This window comes from Dermacentor variabilis, unplaced genomic scaffold (genome assembly GCF_050947875.1).
Source record: "Dermacentor variabilis isolate Ectoservices unplaced genomic scaffold, ASM5094787v1 scaffold_13, whole genome shotgun sequence".
In the NCBI taxonomy this organism is placed as follows: Eukaryota; Metazoa; Arthropoda; class Arachnida; order Ixodida; family Ixodidae; genus Dermacentor; species Dermacentor variabilis.
In genome coordinates this window covers 30901034-30925111 of record NW_027460291.1, presented here as the reverse complement: position 1 = coordinate 30925111, position 24078 = coordinate 30901034, and the positions used below count along the sequence as shown (strand labels likewise).

Genomic DNA, 24078 nt, shown 5'->3' with positions numbered 1-24078 from the left:
AATGGGAAGGGATGAGGTGCGATGAGAAAGTTGATATAAACAAGGGACTGATGCAGGGGTGCCCTTTATCCCCGCTGCTGTTTATGATGTACATGGTTAGGATGGAAAAGACGCTAGAAGGAAGTAATGTCGGGTTTATTCTCTCATACAAACAGGCAGGTACAGTAGTAAAGTAGCTGCTGCCAGGTTTATTTTGTGCGGACGACATTGTATTGCTAGCTAACAAAAAAAGTGATTTTGTGATAACGGAGCGATGTGACTGAGTTGGCTATCTTGTGCGCATGTCTTCCGTGTTAAACCCGTCGCACGTGTGCCGATAAGCGATACATCGTGCCTACATAAACCCTTGAAGTCTAGGAGCGTACGGTGAGGGGCTAGTTGGTATGACATTATGAGAACAAAAAAAAACCTGCGCAAAAAAGAACAAGACAGAGAAAGAACCACACGACACAGGCGCAGACTAACAACTGGTTTAATGCTCCAACGCCACTTTCCTACCAACAACAGAACGCATGCGCACTAACCGCAAAGACCAATGTGATCTATGAGATTCCGCTGAGTTGTGGCAACGTGTACGTTGGACAAAGAGGCCTCTGCATTAATATTAGATTATTAGAACATGCCAATTCACTAGATGGTTCTAGAGGACAGCGTCTTCCTAAGCATCGCAAGACCTGCAGGCATGACGGCAATGTTTGTACTCCACTTTTCGGCAGGACTCAGATTGTCGGACGCGCAAGTGATAAGAAAGAGCGTGAAGTAATCGAAACTTTAGAAATCGCGAGATTAGGGCTGGATAAATGTGTTAGTGAGGCTTCCATACATTTGTACCGCAAGGAGTTGGCGTTTCTAGGCTTGACTACATGATAGCGGCATTTGTCTTTGCGGTTGGTGCGCATGCGTTCTGTTGTTGGTAGGAAAGTGGCGTTGGAGCATTAAACCAGTTGTTAGTCTGCGCCTGTGTCGTGTGGTTCTTTCTCTGTCTTGTTCTTTTTTGCGCAGTTTTTTTTGTTCTCATAATTAACCCTTGTTTTTTGTGCAATAAAGGAATCTTCCAAAAGCTGCTGCTGCGTCCACATCGGTTATTACACTGGCGACGAGGCACGGTTGTGCCCATGCGGGGAGGGCGTTTCCAGCAAGATGGCCTTCGGCGTCCGTATCGGCGAATTTCACTTAAATGGAAACTCTTCGTGGGAGGATTACGTCGAGCATATAGAGCTATGCTGCACTGCAAACAAGCTCAAGGAAGACGCCGACAAGAGGGCAGTATTGCTGAGCTGCTGTGGGGAGGATACATACTCCCTGATAGCTGCCCTCATCAAGCCTCTCCGACCACCGAACGCTGACTACCAGTCCATCGTAAAAGCCGTGAAGAACCACATCAACCCGAAGCCAGCCGATCTATATTCAAGGTACGTGTTCTCGAAGCGAGATCAGCACGACGCCGAATCTGTCGCAGACCACGTTACTGCTTTACGTAAGCTAGCCGAGAACTGCGGTTTTAACGACAACCAGCTTCCTCTTGACGTAATGCTAAGGGACCGGTTGGTTTTTGGAATCTCTGACAGCATTGTGCCGCAACGTTTGTTGGCCGAGAAAGACCTAACTTTTAAGACTGCCTACGATCTAGCAGTGACGGCAGAGGCTGCTGCAAAACATCAAGGGGTTATGGGCGGCCTACGTCAGGACGTCCCAGATTTTACAGCTAAAGTGGACAGGCAACCCATGAAGCAGCATAAGAATGGGCAAGATGTAAAAACTTCAAGCGAGCAGTTGAAACGGCAGTGTTTCCCGTGTTTGGGCAACCAAGCTGCATACCGTTGCAGGTTTAAAACCGCAGTATGCTTCAACTGTTCCGTGAAAGGGCACTTGGCCAAGGCGTGTCGCAAGAAACAGAGAGGTGAGGTTAACCACCAGTTAGAAAATATGTCAAACTCCGAGCAAACTGAGTGTGATGACATGCTAAATATTAGTCAAGTGACCAGCGGTTGTCCCAAGTTTATGGTGGCCGTAAAAGTATAGGCGGTGAAATAGTGCCCATGGAAGTCGACTCGGGAGCAGCTAGGTCGATCATCAGTAAAAACACGTTTAGCAGACTGAAAGTGGCAAGGCGCATTAAGCTTGAAGAATCGGACACCAAGCTCGTGACTTGGACTAAGGAAGGACTGGACGTCGTCGGAAAAGCCACACTTTCGGTCAAATTCAAGGAACAAGACTTCGAGCGGCCGGTACTCGTAAGAAACGAAGGTAGCACGCATTTGGGTCGTGATTGGTTCAAGGTCTCGAACATTAATGTCACTGGGCTTCACAGCATCGAACAAAACGCAGAAGCCCTTATCGAAAGTTTCCGGATGTTTTTGACGAAACATTTCCAGGCGCTACCCTGCCACCCCTACACATCGAGCTGAAGGAAGACGCCCGGCCCAAGTTTCTAAAATGTCGCAGCATTCCGTTCGCACTGAAGGATGACGTCATCACAGAACTGGAAAAACTGGAACGTCAAGGTGTTCTGCAACCGACGCAATGCTCAGAATGCGCCACCCCTGTGGTCATCATCCGTAAAAAGGATGGGTCATTAAGAATATGCGGCGACTATCGAAGCACAGTAAACCAAGCGGTAAGGAATAACGCTCATCCTTTGCCTACTAGCACGGAACTTTTCGCAAAGTTGGGGAAAGGCCGTATTTTTTCTAAACTTGACTTCACGCAAGCGTACCAGCAACTTGCAGTTGATGACGCTACAGCAGAAGTGCTCACAATAAATACAGTAAAGGTCCTGTACAAAGTGCGACGTTTGCCATTTGGTGTCTCGGTAGCACCCGGATTATTTCAAAGAGCAATTGATACAGTGCTTGCAGGTCTATGCCAGGTGGCGGCATACCTCGACGACATCCTTGTGGCCAGCGAAACAGCAGAGGAGCACCACGATATCCTCATGGAGGTTCTCAACGGACTGTCAAAAGCGGAACTGCGTATACAAGGCGCCAAGTGTCAGTTCTTCAAAGAGCCTGGAGTACTTGGGACGCCGGATAGACGCCACCGGCATCTACCCGTCAAAGGCTAAAGTCGAGGCCATTCACAAAGCACCTGTACCAAGGAACAAGGAGCTCCAAGCTTTCCTAGGTATGGTGAATTTCTACAATCGTTTCCTAAAGGGTCGGTCCGAAGTTGCAGAAGTGCTCTACCGCCTACTGGACAGCGACAGTACGTGGAATTGGGGTGAAGAGCAGCAACTAGCTTTCGAAAGACTAAAGACGTTGCTGACGTCCGAGGCACCTTTAGTGCATTTCAACCCTGATGCACCCTTAATTCTGTCTTGTGACGCATCACCCGGGGGTGTGGAGCTGTATTAGCTCACCGCGATGCTCTAGGACGCGAGCAACCTGTTGCTCATGCGTCAAGAACACTCACTAAGGCGGAACGTAATTACGCTCAGATTGACCGCGAGGCTCTAGCTATTGTCTATGGCGTCCGTCAATTTCATCAGTACCTCTGTGGGCGAGAATTCCGAATCTTGACAGATCATAAGCCACTACTCGGTATCTTTCAACGAGACACGCAGATTCCCGTTGTTTTGTCACCGCGCATGTTGCGATGGTCTTTGTTGTTATCTGCTTACGAATACAAACTGGAGTTTAGAAGGACGCAAGATCACGCAAACGCTCACTGTCTAAGCAGGTTACCGAAACCCGGTGACAGGAGGGACATCGAGCCTCCTGGCGACGTGCTTTTTGTTGGAAGCAGTGGAGTACCCTCCTGTGAGCGCAGCAGACGTCTCATCAGCCACTATGCGTGATCCTTGCCTGTCGCGGGTGAAGAAGTGGGTCGCAACTGGCTGGCCAGAACAAGGTGTGCCCCCAGAATATGCTGCCTATCAGGTGAGGCGCGGAGAGCTGTCTTTCCACCGTGACTGCCTTCTGTGGGGTAACAGGGTCATACTGCCAGAAGAACTGAGAGGAAAAATCCTTGCCATTCTGCATGCAAATTACCCTGGGATAACGGCCATGAAAGCTCTGGCAAGGTCATATGTGTGGTGGCCGAAGATCGACGCCCAGATTGAAGATTTCGTGCGTCATTGCAAACTCTGTCAAGATAATAGGCCAAGCGAACCTAAAACGCCTGTGCATTTTTGAACGAAACCCGAAAGCCCGAGGAGCAGAATTCACATAGATTTTGCAGGGCCGGTTAAGGGCGTTTTCTTTCTTGTTGTCGTGGACGCACTATAAAACTGGGCAGAGGTCTAGATAATGCCATCGCTTCATTCCTCAGCTGTGATCGAAAAACTCCGAAGAATGTTTGCTTCATACGGATTGCCGGACTTGGTTGTTTCTGATAACGGCACAGCCTTCTCGAGCAGCGAAATGCAATCTTTCTTGAACAAAAATGGCGTGCGCTACATGTATGCCGCTCCATACTATTCCGCAAGCAACGGAAGGGCTGAACGCATGGTTCGCGAGCTAAAGTGTGCGCTTCTAAAGCAGAGCCAGGGCACAGTGGCATGTAAAGTTTCTCGTTTTTTATTCAAGCAGCACTCCACGCCCCACTCGGAAACCGGGAAGACGCCAGCAGAACTCATGCTGGGCAGGAGCTTCCGCTCTGTCTTGTCGGGACAGCACCCTGGCGCAAAAGACCCTGGATGTACGAAGTCGCCATCCTCGAGGGAGTCTCTACAAGGTGACCCCGTGTATGTGCGGAACTTCTCTCGTGGTCCGAAGTGGCTCGCCGCACGGATACTGCGTCGCTTGGGCCACGTCATGTACAAAGTACAGACTTCTGATGGTTCATTATACCGACGTCATCGCAACCACGTGCGGAGAGCATGGGATGCTATACCGATAGTCTCTCACGCTAACCCCAGCTTCAAGCTTCCAGCGACTGAAACTGCAGTGCAGAGATCGCCTATCCTTCCAGCGACGCCAACTGCAGTGCAGAGATCGCCTAGTCCAGAAGTACCACGAGCATGCCGTGGGTCTACTCGTGTACGTCGCCCAGTGCTTCGTTATGGCATTGACTACTAGGTGGGAAGGGATGTGATAACGGAGCGACGTGACTGAGTTGGCTATCTTGTGCGCATGTCTTCCGTGTTAATCCCGTCACACGTGTGCCGATAAGCGATACATTGTGCCTACATGAACCCTTGTTTTTTGTGCAATAAAGGAATCTTGCAAAAGCTGCTGCTGCGTCCACATCGGTTATTACAGATTTGCAACGTCTGGCTAATATCTGAACAGGAAGGCAACAATTCAGGTTTGAAATTTACTATTAGAAAATCAGGTGTTATGGTATTCAATGAAACCAGTGTACAGACAGTGAAGATACAGGGCGAGGAAATACCTCGGGTAACAGAATATACCTTGGTGTATGGATAAACGAAGGCAATAGATATATGGAAACACAGGAAAAAAACAATAACAGTGAAGTGGAAGAGAAATTCAGCCATAATGAAACACAGATCGCTATGGGGATACAGTAGGTACGAGGTCCTCCGACGTATGTGGAAAGGTGTAATGGTTCCAGGACTTACTTTTGGAAATGCGGTTATTTGCTTTAAATAAGGGGTAAAATCAGGACTCGACGGGAACCAATGGCCAGTGGGTCGCCTCGCATTGGTCGCTCACGGGAAGACTACAAATGAAGGTGTGCAGGGTGATATGGACTGGACTAGTTTTGAAGTGAGGGAAGCTCGCAGTAAAATTCAGTATGAGGAACGGCCGAGGAATGTGGAAGAAAGTAAATGGGCTGGGAGAGTGTTCAGGTATCTGTACAGGAAAAACAGTGATTCACAGTGGAGGAAAAGAACTAGGAAGCTCACCAGCAAGTATGCGGCCTGTAGGGTGGGCAAGACAGCAACAAAGAAGGTCAAGCGGAGAGTCAGACAGTCTGAAATAATCTCATGGGTGGCGGCAATGGAAAAGAAACCTGCCACGAGTAACTACTTAAGAGGAAAAAAAAACGAAATCAGGAAAGAAACCATTTATAATAACTGCAGGTGAAGCTCAATACTTTTCGCAGCGAGATCGGAATGCCTTAGAACACGCACCTATAAAGCGAGATATAAGAAGGAAGAAGAAGCATGTGCTTGCTGCGGTAAAGCTACCGAAACTATGGCGCATGTTTTATTAGAATGTGATGACGTCTACCCAGCGGTCGATTTAGGCACCACTGGCCTCCTTGAAGCCCTTGGGTTCAGCGGGAGCAGGGTAAAGTAAACATGTCCGCAATAGGCATTAGTAAGAGGCGATTGGAGGATTGGTGGAAGAAAAGTAGGGAAAAGACAAAAGAAGTAGACGTACAAAAGCACAGTTCGCAATAGAGGATCAGAAAATTTGGGTGCGGTAGTTCATAATGTATTCTTTTCGTTTTTTTATTGTTCAACCTAGGTAGGACATTACGCAGTATAAAAGCAAGAGCTTGGTGGCGCAACCCACAGCCCCGTTCCAAAAGGGAAGCTCATAACATCCATCCATTCATCCAGTTAATGCGCTACATGCAGCTGGCGTCGCATCGCCTTTCCCAAGCGCGTTTGGAAATGCGATGCGCCACTGTCGCATTCATGTAAACGGGACTACATATCGTAACGCAAGGAGCCGCCCCATCCGAGCACAGTTACAAGGGCGTTTTGGTGGCGAGCGGGCTCGACGCGGCATCTCGCGGAGGCCGCGGAATCTACGGAGCGCATGGATTTGAATCATGAAACTTAATGGGTATAAAGTTCTCATAGACTCTTGATACGAAAGGCCCTATGACATTTCCAAAGTCGTGCTTCAGATTTTCAATTCCAGAACTTTGTGAGTTTAATGTTGTTATAAACATTTGACGCCAAAGGTGCATTGACTTTTCTGAAGTCTCACATCGGACCATACAACGTGTCAAGCCAAATCAACACATTATTGGACAGGTTGGAAAAGCACGCAGTGAGGTCTGATGAGACGAAGCGTTATGGTGGTTCATTTGTGCCGTCATGTCACAGAAAAGAATGTCAAAATTTTTTTCACCTGCGCCAAAGCATCCATGTCAAGACACTAAAGCTAGCTATGGTAACCACGTTCTTCTTTATTTTTCTACTTTGTGTTTTATTCGCGAGGACACATTGAGCCTCTTCAATTTTTTTTCTCGCTACCCTCGGGCTGCCGGAACCAGCCAGAGCTCATGCGCTTTTTCGCGCGGCGCACTTCGACGCGCGTTCGTTTTTCTCTGGCCGAGTGGATTTTTGTATGGCAGAGTTTTGGACGTTTTCTGGCTAGCAGACGAGAATAAGAAACAATGCATTCTGGCTCGCCGCCATGATTGCGGGGACTCGACGGACTGAAACGCTTTCGCTTGAGCGAAAGTTCTGCAGAAAGTCTTGTACCACCGGTGTAGGATACCAAGCAGTATGCGTATGGTTCTGTGTGGACCAAGCGTCTCCCGTTTTCTTCGACATCCCTTTGGTAGCCACCTCAGGTGCCCAACATAGGAAATCGATTGTAGCCTACACGCTTTCCTTTGCGTTTTTTTTTTATTTTGGTGCCTCCGCCCCACAAAAGAAAAAAAAATTGTTGCGGGAGAGCGAATTGTCGCATGGTGAAAGTTCAATTTTGTTACTTCTTTTGCGGAAAGTAACGGGCCACGGAATGCTTCAGGGGCCGGACACTCTTATTATATTATATTACTGCGATAGCAGTTATATGGAAACTGCAGGCGCATTCCTGCCGTCGCCGTCGCCCTCATGTTCCGTATAAAGTCCAAGGGCGATAACATCGTGATCGCGCGCAGCATGCTGTATGTGCGAGTGAAAGCGTGGTAATTTGGGTGAGCCGATGATGGTGGCTCAGTCTTGTGTGCGCAAGGAAGGAAAGCGAGGACAGAGCGCGCCGCCTCTTGTCGCGCGCGATTATCAGAGGGAATGAAGGGAGGGGGTGCTGTGATCTGTGAATCTATGTTTGCGCAATATGTTTATTTGCCTTGTTTTACGTATTATATATAGTTACCTTTTTCTTAGACAAGTAGATTTATTGGAGACTTATACCTATATTTAAATATCTTGCTCCAAAATTGTGTGTATGCGTGCAGTGAAATTTGTTTCCAGTGGCTTTTTTGCCTTTTATCAAGCTCTATCTTCGCATTTCTAATGTGCAAGAGCGAGTCAAATGAAAGTGAGCCAACCCACCCCATGAAATAATGGTTCGGTTCATTATCTGCGAGCCATGCGCGTAGCACGTAGGCATTTCTCATTTAGAAAAGTGACACGCAGGTGTGAAGATAAATGTTCTTTAGTACTCCCATTCGTCCTAATTCGACGTAACCAGGCGGCTAGCTATAGCCGTGCCATCTGCCAACCGCCTAGTTGGTTCAGATAGTAGAGCAGCTGTCCCGGAAAGGCGGTGGTCCCGGGTTCGAGTCCCGGACCAGGACGAATTTTTCTTCAACTATGAGGCTTTTCTTTCGGGGAACCCGTATGGGTTTCCTTTGTAGCAATCGCTACGAACTGGTGGATGTCTGGTTTTCCCTTTATTCATTGCTTCTCTCCACCTTGCGGGTTTCCGCAGAACTACTACGTCAAACTCTTGCCTTTGCTTCGTGTTGCCGACAAATTCGACTTCGCCCTGCCATCTGCTAGCCGCCTGGTTAGCTCAAATGGTAGAGCGGCTGCCCCGGAAAGGCGGTGGTCCCGGGTTCGAGTCCCGGACCAGGACGAATTTTTCTTCAACTATGAGGCTTTTCTTTCGGGGAACCCGTACGGGTTTCCTTTGTAGCAATCGCTACGAACTGGTGGATGTCTGATTTTCCCTTTATTCATTACTTCTCTCCACCTTGCTGGTTTCCGCATAACTACTACGTCAATAATATAAGGTGATATACAGTAGCTGACGAATTATTGAGACCCGTCGGCATTCGCTAGAAATACCAAAAAAGCACTGCGCCTCATCTTACTCCTGAGGTGTAGGCGGTGAAAGTTAGCAGAATAAACTGAATGACCAGTTGGGATTATATGCGGATGTTGCCTTATGGTGTGGTATCCTAGCAGTGTGGCGCGTGCTGCCACAGAAGCCACATTTCAAGGAGAAATTCACGTAAACCCACACTTCATCTTTATTATTAAATTTTATTTTCAAATATTAAGTATCCAATGTACGCACAGAATACCATACTGCCTCACCTGCCAAAGCTTATTAGTTGCTACACCTCTCGCTGATGTCTGAAATTAGGATCACCAGAGATGTGGCACCGCTACCGCCATATTGAATAAGTCACTGAATCTATCAGCGTCGCATATAAGCTACGGGGTAACTTCTAGGCTGAGGAATTCAGAAAAAATACCCCCCCTTCTCCTCGAATAAATACGGCAAGTGGAAACTTCACGCAAACAGAAGAGTACCAGTATAAAAAAAAACCTGTAGCCTGTATGCTTATTCCACTGAATAATGTTAAACTGGCCAACATAATCATGTTTCTGATTGTACTTTTAAGCACCTATCAGATCAGCTGCAGGAAAACCTTTGAATTATATTTAATAGTTAAATGTTATTAGGTGGAAACCTAAATTTAGTAATTACGAGAACCTATCAGAAGAAATACTCACCCGTGACTTTCTCAGATTGTTTGTCATTCTTTCTAAGCTTCTCCCCAGCGTGTCTGAGCCACGTTTTTACAACGTACTCGACTTCACTTCTTTTTACAGTTTCAAATGTGCACTTAACACTTTCTGCAACAATAAGGAGATGCTCTGTAGTTATCTTGACAGTCAGTCATGGCATAAAAGAGAGCAGGGTCGTAACAGAAAGGGTAACAAAAGATGAGTGGGTTGCAGTTTAGTTTACACAATTTAATGCTGTATATTAGCTGTCAATCAAAATATTCCAGAATATACATTTAATTAATTTATGTTACTTATCTGGCCATGATGGGAGGCAAAGGTTTATGAGCAAGCCAGCGATGAACTATTTTATATAGCAAGAGCAAATAGTGTCGGCTTAATAGTGGAGAAAGATTCAAACTTCACCACTTGCATGTTTCAGACATGCGGCTAGAAACCACACATGGCCTTTGAAGGTGTTGTGTGCACCCAATGTAGCCCTCCTGATTATTCTATCAGCCAACAGGTAGCACTTGTTCGATTTGTATTACGCATGATGCACCTATGTGGTCCTTCACAAAAAGTGGCTCAATCGTACACATGCTCTCTTTATTGTGAGCTTATTTGGTATTCAGGCAATGTGCCCACGCAGTTCTTGTCGAGACAAAATTAAAAAATTATTATAAGTCAATAGCAGAAGTGCTCCTTAAAGGTTTAAGGCGTTGAAGGGCCTTAGAAAACTATCCTGGTGCACTACAGCAACTTGCTGAAAGCTACATTAGGTGTGTAGTTTAACGCTGGAAGTCCATTTCGCTGCAGGGTGAAGGGGAAGAAACTTGCCAAAAGCAGAAACAGGATACTGAAAAAAGATGTTTGTGGTAACTGACATAAGTGCAGTCGTGGATAAACAGGATACAGTGTCCACCAGGTAACCCTTAAAGACCACTGAAAATTTAATTACATAATCAAGCAAGATTACTTACTATATATCAAGTCGCAGGTTGTCAATGACAAGAACTTCTTCTTTCCTTTTTGTCCGAGCCAACTATATTCAACAGCCACTTCCTGGGTCATGAGTGCTTCAAGAATGCGACGGGTAGACAAAATAACATTTCTTCCTCCTAAGGCAGCGAGTTCCCGTACCTGGAACTTACAAGGTTTTATACCATTACAGGAATACCAACAGTTCAAAGAACACTAATAATTTTTTATAGCAGGTGAATTTTCAAGCCACCCACTGAGTGAAAGCGAGTTTCAGGCTGCAGTGCAAGGTTTAATAAAACATGATTGCAGATTTTAAAGCATAAAGAATCCTAAACAAGATTTACATCTTATACCAAACATGCTACAAGTTTCGAGAATGGCACTGTGTTTTCATCGGTGTTTTATACCTCAGAGGTCAGCGCTTAGTATCTCACAAAAAATTTCAATGCAATTCCAAATGACAGGCAAAGTAGTAGTCTTGTTTTATTTCATTTATGCACTTAAGCACTACAATGGCACTGCAAAAACCTTTAACGTCATTGCTTTACCCTCTTCACTCCCGCTATCCACACCCATGGACAACTTTCATCCTTCTCATAAATAAACCGGAAGTGATAGGCTAATATATTTGATGTAATGGAAAACCGAGTGCAGGTGGCAGCATATGTCAAGCGTGTAATCTTTTTGTCGCAACCAGCTTTTCAGGAGATTGAAACTTTGTACATTATGTACTGCTGTACCATCAATGACAAAAATTATGAAAGTGCAGTACATTTTAAATGCCACTAGATATGTAGTCATGCAAATACATAGTGACATGTAGAAGCTTTCTAGTGGTAATGCCACTAGAAAACTGTAGAAATGGGCTCCTTGCCTACGAACAGGAGTTGCTGATATAAGTAGTTGCTCACACCATCAGTTCAAGGAAATAGCCATTTTCAGGTTTGCAAGAGACCAGTTGACATAAATACTGACTTTGAAAGGTACGGTGTTATGTTGGATCTGAGGAATATACAAGCACGCTGTTCACAAAATTAGTCCTTTAAGATATAGCTATTACACATTACGTTTTGTTTTTTAAGTGCAATAAGCTAGGTACATTTCACGCTTGTATATTTTTCATTATTTATTCCCCGTGATGTTATGTAATGATATGTAACCCCCTATGTAATGCCTGTAAAAGGGCCTTTAGGGTACATGAAGAAAAAAAAAACGTTTTTCTACCTGTAATTAAGAACTGCAGCGCACATAAAATCTTCTACATATACTACAAGCAAGGATACTTGCTTATTTCATACACAGAAATCTGGAAAAGTTTACCGTGAGATATGTTAGTCAACCTCACGCTTATCAAATTCGTGTATAACAATACTCCACTAAAAACGCTTACCAACTTTGACTTCATTGCAGCACTTTCTGAGAGACATTGATCAACCAGTTCGAACTCGGTGATGTAACAAAATGGTTTTTCTAACAAATCTGCTTCAGGCTGCAGTTGTTGGTCACAAAGCTTTGCTTTTATTACGTCTAGTTGGCTTGCCAGGTGCTTGACTCTCAACATTGCCGTTTGTAGAAGCTTGATGACCTGCTTATGCCTGAAATTCACGAAGAAACTGTGTGAGGACACTCTGGCTGATCAGTTAATATTCATGCAGTTGCCAGGTTTAGCTTGGTTTGTTTAGTGTGATGCAGTCCTTCATTGATAAACAAATAACTAGCTCATAGCCAAATGTCAAAATCAGTTGACTGGTGTGGAACTTCAGCACAGTATAGTCATCCATCCTTCATTCTTGCCAAGCCCACAAGATTGGTTGTTTTGCTATTACAAGAGCATCAATAAAACTAGAATTTAATAAGCTTCTTTAGTGCCCCTTTGCTATATTGAGTTCATTTGTTGGGCTCTGGGAACCCAAAAACATTGCTCTGCCAAGCATTCTGTCCACTTTTAGTCAAAACCCACACAGTGGTGGCACTACATCTATAAGCTATGCGAAGAACAGCGTGAAAAGGTAGCACAGGCAAGTTTTTTTCATATGGAAATCCGATTAAATTTGCCAAACCATTTTTCTTACTGAAATGCAGCAAATATTTGAATCAGGAATTGCCATGCTACCAATTATAATGGCAACATGTTGTGTAAAAAGAGGTGGTACTGTATTGTTAAAGTGGCAGTGCCAATCATGTTTCGTGTTAACATCATGAAAAATGAGGAAAGGCTCTAATGTTACATCGGTGTCACACGGCCACTTCTTATTATGACTTGAGCCCGATCCTGATAAAAATTCTCAACCACAATTGACTCCCTCCCGCAATATTGCAGGAAGAAGCCAATCACAAGAGCGAATCACAACCAAGAAATTCGGTAATGATGGAAAGTGTGCCGTGCAACACTACCATTACTGCACACAGTGCAGTCCAAAATATTTCTGGTTATTGCACAGCTCCTCTGCCCAAAGTAAACAAAAAGGGAGCACACTTCCTGCTTGGGCATCTGGTCTACATTGCGACTTTATCGCATCAAATGAAAATATGTTGACGTTCATACACTAGTCAATAAGCAGTAGTCAGTAAGTTAACGGAGTACACAAATGGTGCTCTAGGCGATAGTAACATTAATCCGAGCCCCAAAAAGCAACCGGCTCCCTTAAGAGGAAGCTTAGCTCGAAGGCTCCTATCTAAACACCTGGGAAAGGAGAAATCGATTTTCTCGGAAACCACTTCACCAAATTTGATGAGGTTTGTTACATCGAAAAGAAAAAGGTTCTAGTGACTGTTGCGAATTTTTATTTGTCGTGAATTTGTTATATAAAAATTGGCAAAAATCGCAAATTCTCAAAAATGAAACTATGATGTTTTTGTAACTCAGCAATAAGAAATGATATCACAGTCCTGTAAATTGAACCTAATAGTCCATCTAAAGTGGACAAAATTTCTAAATAACAAATTCATATATTTACATATGGAAAGCAATGATGAACATCTAGAAAAATAATCTATTGATGTAGCTCAAAAGTTTCCTTAAAGGTTGTGCAGGGCCTTCCTAGAGCATCTAGTAGATGGTTTGCATCACTGTCTTGCTTACAATTGCTCCGTTCACTCTGAATGCATGACTCTAGACAACATGGAAGATTACTCAATCCTCTAACACATGAAACCTCTGGCTTAATATGAATTCTTAAATGCTTACCATCATCTGAAATAGGTGCAACAGACTGACTTGAATGCCACTTCTCTTTGTTGCACGGTGTATTTCCCATTTGGCTTGCTTCTTTGCACGACAAAAAAGAAAAATACATAATCATGCTCACCAGCAGGCCTTTAAGGCGTGTTACTGCTGGGTAGTGCTTGTGAAAGGAAGCCAGTTCTGTTACAAGACAACGTTTAGAAGTTAAACTTTGCACATTTTAGCTACAACTTCAAGAGGTTCTGTAAGAGAGGAAACAGACAATGCTAGATTACATACTTTTTATCAAAGAGTGGGCTGTGAACGATCTTTTAATGCCTGATGATTCTTGCTTTGCATCTTGTTCCCCTCCCGACTCAACCTCACCCTCAGATTCTGAAGTCTCGCTAGCACACATTTGTGCAGATTGCACTGCGCCTTGATCACCTAAAAAAAGGAGAGGAAACACACCGACTCATGTGAATGGCTGACAAGCATCAAATAATGTAGCTAGCAAATCATAAGGAAAATCAGCAAAGGTAACTTATTCGACCATCATCAAGAAAATACACAAAGTACAAGAGCTCGTGCCTAAGACTAAAATAATGTAACTGGGGTTTTGCATGCCACATCTGTGACGTGGTTTTGGAGCACACCGTAGTGAGAGATTCCAAGTTAAGGTTGCAACATGGTGCTCTTATGATGCACCAGAAAGCCACCGAAGCCAGGGTGAAACCAGTGACCTCGTGCTGAGCAGCACAATGCTACAGCCACTGAGCTACCATGACGGGTTGTCTCCTACACTGACTAATAGGTTTTAGTGGTCCAAAGAAACTGGAAGTGCCAAAGCAAAGGGCTCTTGTAAAGCAAAAAATCAGTGTCCAGAAATAAGACACTGGTTGACAATCCTCAGTCAATCTTGTCTCAATTTTGTACATCATAATGCACAGCTTTTAAAATACCATTAGGAACTGCTTTATGTTCCACTTTTGCAACAGCTTCAGGTATAAGCCATTGTGAAAACATGCCCTGTCAATTATTTATATGCTCCATCCTATGCTGACTGTTTTTCTATAACATGCTATGCTATCAGTAGATTTTTAAAGATTATTGTGCCATTGCCAGACATCATCTTGGAGCAGTTCCTTCTCAATATTCAATTTTTTGCAATGACGGCATTCTAAACATGCATTCATTATATTATCAGAAGGCACAGACTTACTGCAAAAATTGGGATCATTAGCCCTAGATGTTGATGCATGTGATGACTGCTTGTGAATACATCTCCCATCCCTCTTCTGTGCTTCTAAAATTGAAAAAATGACATTGAAAGGAAATAGAGAAACAGGCTACAATTCCTTAGTATACCAACCACATGCAATGTGATTTCAAAGCTCAGATGTTGCCAGTTTCTAGTGAAAGCAGAGAGATTCATTTTACAGAGCTGTATAAAAATTTACAATGTAGAGGTGAATTTTCAAAATGGTAGGTCACTGCCCACCTGCCAGGGAAACCCACATGTGTTTTCTTTGAAGGTGCAGGCCTACTTTGCATATTAATGGGAAAAATTATGTGGTATAGAAAAATTAATACAAGAATATAGTGAAGAAAGCTTGCTAGTGTGAAAAACAAATAGTAAACATACTTTTCATCATAGTGGGCGGTGGAAGTGGTAGTCGCTGCACACTTTCCAGACTTGAGCTAAGGGCTCTTCGTTGCTTATTTCTTTTGCCCCGTCCCAGGTCCACTTCACTCCCCAAGTCTGACGCATCTTCAACTTGCTTGAGCTTTCGTCGCGCTGCATCATATGTTCCTACGGAAAGTGAAAAATAATAATGAGCATAAATTCAAGCATTGCCCCAATTATTCAACTGAATGTAATTTTACATAAGTTTTCTAATAACGTTAAGAGATCTAGAGTTACCATGTAACCTTAAACAAATTGTTGCGCCAGTGCGTTTATGAGCTTTCATTTCTGAATGAAAAAGTGATTGTCACCTAGTAAGCATGTAAAATCTACAGTTGTGCCACCAATGAAAATCTTTCTAAAGTTACTTTTTAGTTCAGAGATGTGTGCGCACATTGCAATTTCAAGTACATTGCCAACATGAACATGGTTCTATGTTATGAGACATGCTACAAAAGAATTAGAAGAGAAATATAAAACTTACAGAACGTGTCTATGGGCACACATGGCACGACTTGCCAGTTGGAGGATGGAGAGGCTCCACATTTTGCTAAATACGAAACATTCTTGGAATCCTGTGGCCACAAGCAGACATCCCCATGCAGCCACTTGGTATGTACAAGAGCCACAGAGTTGCCTTCCTCTGGAAACTTCACGACTGCATATTGATCACCTTAAAGAAAAACAATATACGTATTGTACAATTCTACATACAGGAGTTTCTTCATCAGCTACATCTTCAGATGCACAAGAGGAAATACAACCAGCTTCTTTTTGAATGGAACTCCCATGCATTTTTCTGAGACCCATGTCAGAGGCCAATACCGCAGCAAAGAAGGCTTCGACACAATCAATATTCCCAGTGCTGATGAGGGACAGGGTGTCAAATATACGTCATCTTTCTTCAGGAAGTTCCTTCCAATTATGTATGGCATACCTTGTGCATTATGGGCAAAGTTCTCCACCACAACTACACATCCATCAAGGAGCTTGCAGCAGTTATTCTTCCTACTAGTGTCTAAGACAATTCCTTCTGGAAACGTCACTTTTTCGAACTGTGGCCCTTGGCAAAGAGGCGCAAGAGGCCCATCTTGATGTTGTGCAGTGAGCAGAGGGGAACTGCTTCCAGTCATTTTTTTCTGCACTGAAGCTTCTTTGTTTCAGCAATTCTGTTTGACAGTTGCTCGAGTGGGGGCTGCGGCTTTCTCAGGAGCTTCTTGATGGCGCCCATGTGGCTCTCAAACAGAAATGCACTCCATGAGTTCAGTGGCCCCCTATGTCCTGCGTCATCTGCAAGGTGGCATAGCCCATGTACATTATGGGATACACGGTGCTGCCCATATATCTCTGCAAAGCCTCTAACAAATAACTTCAAAAGCTCCTCAGCATAGTCGAGCTCGGCAGCTACTGCGCTTTATGATGCAAGTATGGTTATTGCTACATGAAGACACAGAAAGTTTTTATACATCCCTTGTGGCACTACAGAAAACAACACCAGTGGACCACTATAAAGCAAAAAAAAACCTGTATTCTGTTGCTTTCCAGCGATCTATGTCATGTAGACCTCTTGGACGTCGATTGAAGTCAGATGATACAAAAAGAGAAAGCTCTGTTTGCTTGGCTGAAATGCGATTTTGTGCAGAAGCCCCTTGTCGAATCTGCTTGGGACCTCGAAACCACAGCAGAAGCCGTTTTCGCATGACTCCTAGACACACAAGATGCATATAGTCCAGTGGCACGTCTTTGACCAAGTCAAGTGGCAACTCCTCAAGAACTGTATTGCCAATATGGTGTTGCTCTTGAAATTGGCCTCGAAATGTGGTGTTAGTGCGCAGATTCCCACTTTTTGCCAGAAAGCGCACTCTCCCTTCACTGTAGAGGCCTTTCACAGTGCATTTTGTACAGCTGTAGTACCCAGTGTGGTTTCTTACACTCAGGATAAATGCTCTTGCAGGTGCATCGCATATGATGGCATTTATTCTGATAGGTATAACCTGTGCACCAAAACAGATGCCAGAGCTAATGATTTCCTTAACTTCATCAACAAACTGACGACGAAACTCATTTGCATCATCTGGTTTTTTCTCGCCAAAGAAGACACTCACAACAAAAGGGTCATGAGCTTCGATTTTCTTTACATGACAAAGTATCGTCCAAAATTGATTTCTCGAGCTCTTTGCCAGAGGGAGCCCATCAACGTGAAAATTGGGAGCAAGCTCCAATGGTACGTCCTTTGCTATTCCTAGCAGTTCACGAGGAGGTTGCACGATACCAAAGTGGCAGTACCAGCCTCCAGATATGTTGACTATGTTTAATGAATTTCTGGGCATTTCTAGCAGCGTCCTTGCTGATCGTGGAAGACAAGAAAAACATTCATGACCACGCAAGATTCTCAAAAGGGAGTAACTGAGCTGTGGGAACAGCCGTACTGAATGGCCCATGCTTGTAATTGGTCGCTGAACGGCGTGACATCGTCTACCTCAGGTTGCTCTTTTTGATGCACATTAGTTTGCTTCATTTGCGCCTGTAGGCACTCAGAATCCGAACTACTGCTGCAGAACACGGAGTCGTGCTCGATGCTGGGCCGCTCACGTTGGTCGGATTCCGATGCAACATCGCTGAACAATGAGCTCCCACTTGCAGCGTCAAGTTGATTGCGCCAAGTGCTCTCTCCAGAGCCACATGGGTACACTTTATTCTGCTCCCTATTAGTTCCAGTTTGCGATGGATTTGGGATCATAAAGAATTCATCTACTCTTCGGTTCCTCAAGCGGCGAAACCATCGGTCACTCGCCGACATGGTGCACAACGGTACAGTACTTGGCGCTAAGCGTAAAGAAGTAGTCGTCTCTAGAATACCGCAACAAACTGCTCCACTTAAGGTTTTTATTTCACTAACAAATAAAATGCACTCACCTCCTTTTTCCGATTCCGAGGGCATGCCTCCGAGGAACAAAATACCGCAACGGAGTTCGCTGCAAACTCTGCCGCGGTAAATACAGAAAACGCGCGAAACGCTGACGGCTGACTGGCTTTCTGCTTGGACGTGACTTGACTTTGTTGCATGCACAACGTTGCCAGCATTAGCCAATCTGAAAGGCCTCGTTTTTATGCTCAACAAGTGCCGGCACCCTCCGAGATTGCTTTTTGTTGAGAGCCTGCACTAGTCTGCGCCATATATGTGTACCGGCTCTTCGTGCAAGCAAGCCACTGAAGCACAGCCTAGAAAAATATGAGAAAAAGGCTGTTTGGGAGCGAAAAAACGTAAGGGAAACTCCCCTGAGAAATTGTTGGACAGTAAGTAATCATTGTATAGTATATATAACATTAAAAAAACAGCAGTTGGCAACCAACACACGTACGGCTCACGCGGGGTTGTGTTACTCCGCCTGCCAATGTGACCTTTTTGAAATGACGTCGTGCTTGATACCTCCAGAGCGTCTGCTGTTCTTGAAGAGGGTTTTCATCGGAGGAAGCGATAAGGTGTGCAACAGACATCAACAAAGTATATGAAGTCTGAGCATTTCAATCCTCAAAAGTCTGCGGTACACTTCATTTTACTGCGGACCCCGTTTTACTCAAGAAATTTCACTGCCGACTTAAGTTAAGCTTGACAATAAATAGTTGCTGCGAAGCATGCGTTTTATTTCAGCTCAATAAAAAATTAGGCTTTCACCATTCCACTATAGCAGACGACTGAAAACGTCCAAAATTAGGCGCCTATAATTTTGTTTTTGTGGTTACCATCTTATTTAGGTAACAGGGAAAGTTTGAAGTACGAACTATTTGCAGCCTCCTGGAGGAACAGTGGCTACCGGTTATGAGGGCGTGGGATCAGCCTTTTTCCGGGGCGTCCAATCAAGCTTGCTACCTACATTTTAGTATAAGTTTCAGCATTCTTGCCTTGAAAATTTGCAATGGTTTAAGCCTGCTTCAGCTAAACAGTGGGTGTTCCAGGCATTGAACTACCACCGAAATCGGCTACTCACCTCCGCTGCCTTGGTCGGCCTGGTATTGCGCTAACACCGGGTTCAGCCCATGTATGGCGCGTTACGTTACCCCATGTATTCCTACGGAGCGCGTAGATAAGTGTTAAAGACGAACAGATAGGCAGATTTCGGGGGAAGCTTAGCCGAAGAATGGCTACAGCATCAAAATAGAGGTGCAGCTCGCCTATTCCACCCACACAGCGGCTAAGCAGCAGGGGCGGATCGACGTTCCACCTGCACCTGCCTGGCGCACGTCTAGAGGCTACAGACACCATCTATATCAGATGTACGCTGTCTCACTATATATATATATATATATATATATATATATATATATATATATATATATATATATATATATAATTAATTGAAGATTTATTCAATTGCCTTATTCTTAATTCCTAACAGATTTAAGCCGGCATGCACATTTTTGGGATAAAAATGTAGGCTCTTTTCGGGACCTCCTGAGGATGTTCTATAAGGTACATTTTCTGGAACAAGACACCAGGTCTTGCTAGGGATGTCCTCAGTTCGTCCGCTACGGGATGAGGACGTTTTGACCATTTCAGGACATCCTGAGGATGTTTTGTGTTGTCTGGACCGGAGCCAGGAACCACGAACACTAAAGCATAACGGGCAAATGACGACCGCCAAACGCTTCGGCCACGGTACGGTGGCTCCAACTTTCGCCCAGTGCACGGTCAATTTTCGCGCTCGCACCAGCGCTACCAGCGCCTTGGTCCAGGTGGCAGCACAACCTCGCATGGTTTCTCCAGAGAGCTCGGTCGCCCGTAGCAACCGTTGCGCGGTGGGGAAACCATGGATCCCGGCAGTTTTGTTTTGCGGTCGTCCCGTGCACAAACTACGCGTTCAACACGCATTCCTGAGAGGCCTCGCCGGCTATGGACTCACTGTGCGTGCTGTCCTTTCGCAATAGATCGGTGTCAGCCTGCGCGAGGCAGCCATCACTTAATGGCGTGCATACACCTTGGTGGAATGACGACGGGGAACGACCGGTAACAGCGATCTGCGTAGTTCCGCAGCCTAAATCTACATGATCGATGCTGAATACAATGGGGCCGACCTTATGCTTTCCACTGTCGCTGCGTCCTCAAGTGCACGCAACCTGCTGAACACTTCGGAGACGACGACCCTTATCGCAGGTGGCCTTGACAACTGTTCTGTGTGGAATCACCTCCCGGTATTTAACCAACGCTTTGTATTATTATTATTAATTTACTTTCATATGACTGCTTATATGTTGCCATTGAAGCGCGTCAACGATGATCCAAGCGCAGTCGATGATTACCCACACAAAACTGTTCAAGTGCGAGGCCCTTCTTAAAACGACCACTGCAGAAGAAACGATTAACAAAGGGAGCACACGCTTTTCTTAGAAACGTACTCGAGTGCATTCAAAATTTTCCTGCATATGGCACCAGCACGGTGTTTATGACGCACCGTGACACCAGCGGGACTTCTTCGAAAAGAACGAATAGAAGAAAATCAACGGCATTAGCCCAGGATATGCAATAATGGCACTACTTTGAAGAGCGCTGAAGCTGCAGATTGCGCGCTGTGCGTTAAAAACCTGGAAGAGACATCTCTTTTTCCTGGTGCTTATGGGCTCTGCGTGAACCTGACGTGAGTTGTCGCTGCTGTAGCTCTAGGGACTCTGAAGACAGAGAGCTCGAAGAAATGACATCAGAGCTTCAGTGTGTTTGCAATCCTGATGTTTAGTGGGGAAGCCTGCATCGTCAGCAACATTGCGAGCGACCGCAGGACGCCAGCCGCCGCTTCGCCGTAGACAGCGGATCCTTGATTTGAATCGGTGTTCCACGCAGCACTGTTTGTTTTATGAAAACGTAAAATCGCGTCACTCAGCTGTTGCCCGAGGTTTCCTTATCTACAGCGAAAATCTTGGCTCGATCCGACACAGTAGTGCTGCAAAAGAAGAAAAAAACTAGTGTTACGTGGGATGGTGCTATAAACGATGTACGTATTTACAGCGCAGAGCCAGTGAAACATCTACAAGGCATGGGCTTGACTCATCGTCTGTAAGTCAGGTCTTTGTGAACGCCACCGTGAGTAACTCGGGCAACCGAAACGACTCAAATAGCACAGATATGGAACTGCGTGCCCCAGATGCCTCGTGAGGACCTGTGAAACCGCTGCCTTTTAGCGCAGGCATATTTCGACCGTTTCTTTTGTTCACGTTTACACACACTGAGAGTAGTCTATATGTTTCCTGGCCGCTAACGTTGTACGCACACCTGCTTAGTCCTTTGAAGCGCTTTACGATAGACAGAGTCTTGACTCCGACTGTAATGCGTCTGAGCCACCTCCTTCTGCGCACGTTTAACTAGCAAGGAGAAGAGGGAAACAGATATAGCAGCCAGTCTGATTGCGCAAAGATGGCGGTGTACCTGGACTGCCGCGTGGAAGACCCGGCTCTGTCGTCCGCTGCGAAGACCCGACTGTCTTGCTACCGCAGAGGGGCCCTGTTCGCGGTGGCCTTCCGCGACAGGGACACAGGAGGCGTGCGTCTAATCTCCGAAGATGGCGCGCCGCTGCCCAGCGAACTGCCTCGCAAGCAGGGAGCACAGGTAAGACACACGGCACGTAAGTAGTAGGTGTCATGCTCTTTTACAAAGCCAGAGTTGGAGCGATTGGGGAATCGCTCCACCTCTGGGCGCTCTATGTACTCTATGGACCTCTGGAGTAATCTACGGACGATCGATTTGGCGTTATATGCCAACCTCGAAACGAGTGTGCAGCTGGACTGTATGTAGTGCGTGAACCGCACGTAACGTATTTTAAAGGTGTTCTCAGGCTGGCGTCGCGCACCTTCAGCACACAAGCTGTGCGATGCCATGCCTCGCGATAACGGCCGTTTTTGTATGCCCTTAATTTGCATCATGTGGTCTGCCGGCTACCGCATTCAACGCAGTTCGGGCGAAATTATAGCCTGCTTATCGCGCAGGGTCGGATCGAGGCGTGTCACGCTATTGTGTATTGGCGCTTGAGGGGAGATGGACATTAAATGAGCCTTGTATTTTGGAAGGACGACGCTCACCATCATGGAAGCGGTGGCAAATACGCGTACTGCCCTGCGCTGTAGTGTCCCTTGTATAGGAGCTACATACAGGAACACTATTTCACGGTATCAGCGACGGAGTATAACAACAAGAGTTCAAAATGAGGTGACAAACAGCAGCGCTGATTTTCGAATATATATATATATATATATATATATATTCAATTGACGCGCACGCATAAACGCATTCTGACCCCAGAGCCCTCCATGGAAGAAAGTAACGTGTAAAGCCACGGCTGGGCTACAAAGATCAAAGCGTCGATGTGGCACGCACTGTCGTTATTTGGGGCGAGCTCCACCACTGGAAAGCCTGGCGCCACCGTAGGCGTGATGCGGAATTGGGGATCACGTGGACACAGCTTCCGCGTCGGCTGCTTCGGAAGCGCCGAAGCGAGCAGAAAACGAAAGTTTCAAGTCGCACTTGCGCCGTTGTTCTGATTAACTGGTGAGGCTTTACCGCCTTGGGTGTCTGCTTGACAACATTTGAAAGTACTATAATAGGTAGTGGCTGCCTTTGGATGCGTGCAGCATGGTAGGCTACTGCTCGGTGCCGTAGTGCCGGACGTACGCAACGGAGCCCGGTGTCAGTCTTATTCACACGTAGCCACAGACCAAGGAGCTGCGTGAAGCTTGGCTGGCGAAACTTAGAACTGGCAGACAGCCATCGGCTACAACTCGGGTATGCAGCAAGCACAGACGCGACGAACATTTCTGCTACGGCGCCGGGATTGCACGATGTTCGGTGAGTAGCAGAAAACGCGCACTGAGACGGTTGCCCACGCCCGCTGCCCGGCTAATGTTGCTTTATTAGGTTTATGAATTTGTTGATACTAGCTTCTGGCAAGGTCACTGGAGTGGAAAGGGAGCTTAAGGAAGCGCATTAAAAAAAGATATGGCATATGGTCATGTTTGTGTTATGAATTAATGCACTGGATTACAAAAAAGAAGCAGACGGAAATCACACACTGAGAAGACCGATAAACATACAGTGCGGCGCAACTTGACAAATAATATTGAAGCGTCCAAGAATTGATAAGACAAAAAAAAAAAAAAAACATTGAATCGTCGCGGCGGCACATCACAGTCGCCGTAGGCGTCGAAGTCTCTATAACGAAATTATCTTTGAACAGTTCTGATAGCATCCACGCAACAATGGTTGCTAGTGTACTGTGAAATGCTGTGTACTGTGACCATATGCTGTGGTCTAAAGCTCACGGCACTGTGCAAAAAGCCTTTGCCTACCTTTCAAGCAAAAAGCTGGTTCGGGAGACTCCATCGCGGCGACCGCGCACAGTGGCGTTCACTGTACGTATTCGGTAAAGAGATAGCCTCTGTAAACGATTCTGTGCTTTCAGTTTACCCAAGATTATTATCTCAACAATCAAAAGCTTCCTTCGTTTTGAGAGCACCTACATAACTGTCCAGGAGGGCTGCCGCGTGGTGTTTTTTTATTGAGCGCCGTAAGCGAAAACTATGAGGAGCGCGCCGCGTGATCCGTCATTCTACGCAAAGGAGGCGCTTCCGACAGATGGCGACTCCGTAACTCCTCGCCCCCGATACCATCATAGCGGGGTCTGCTCCCGCAGCTCGCCGTCAGGCGTA

The 24078-nt window shown here is 45.6% G+C and overlaps 1 protein-coding gene across 4 annotated transcripts in view; it reads left to right on the top strand.

Annotated features, from left to right (window-relative positions):
- Positions 1 to 24078, top strand: part of rempA (intraflagellar transport protein rempA) — a 113817-nt gene that overhangs the window by 32565 nt on the left and 57174 nt on the right. The window contains exon 1 of one of the 4 annotated variants that reach the window (XM_075677728.1): positions 20029 to 21985. The exons of the other annotated variants lie outside the window; for them this stretch is intronic. Coding sequence (XP_075533843.1) covers positions 21794 to 21985 — 192 coding nt within the window. The 5' untranslated portion in view covers positions 20029 to 21793. Of the gene's footprint in view, positions 1 to 20028; positions 21986 to 24078 lie in introns of those variants that run through there. 4 annotated transcript variants of the gene reach the window in all.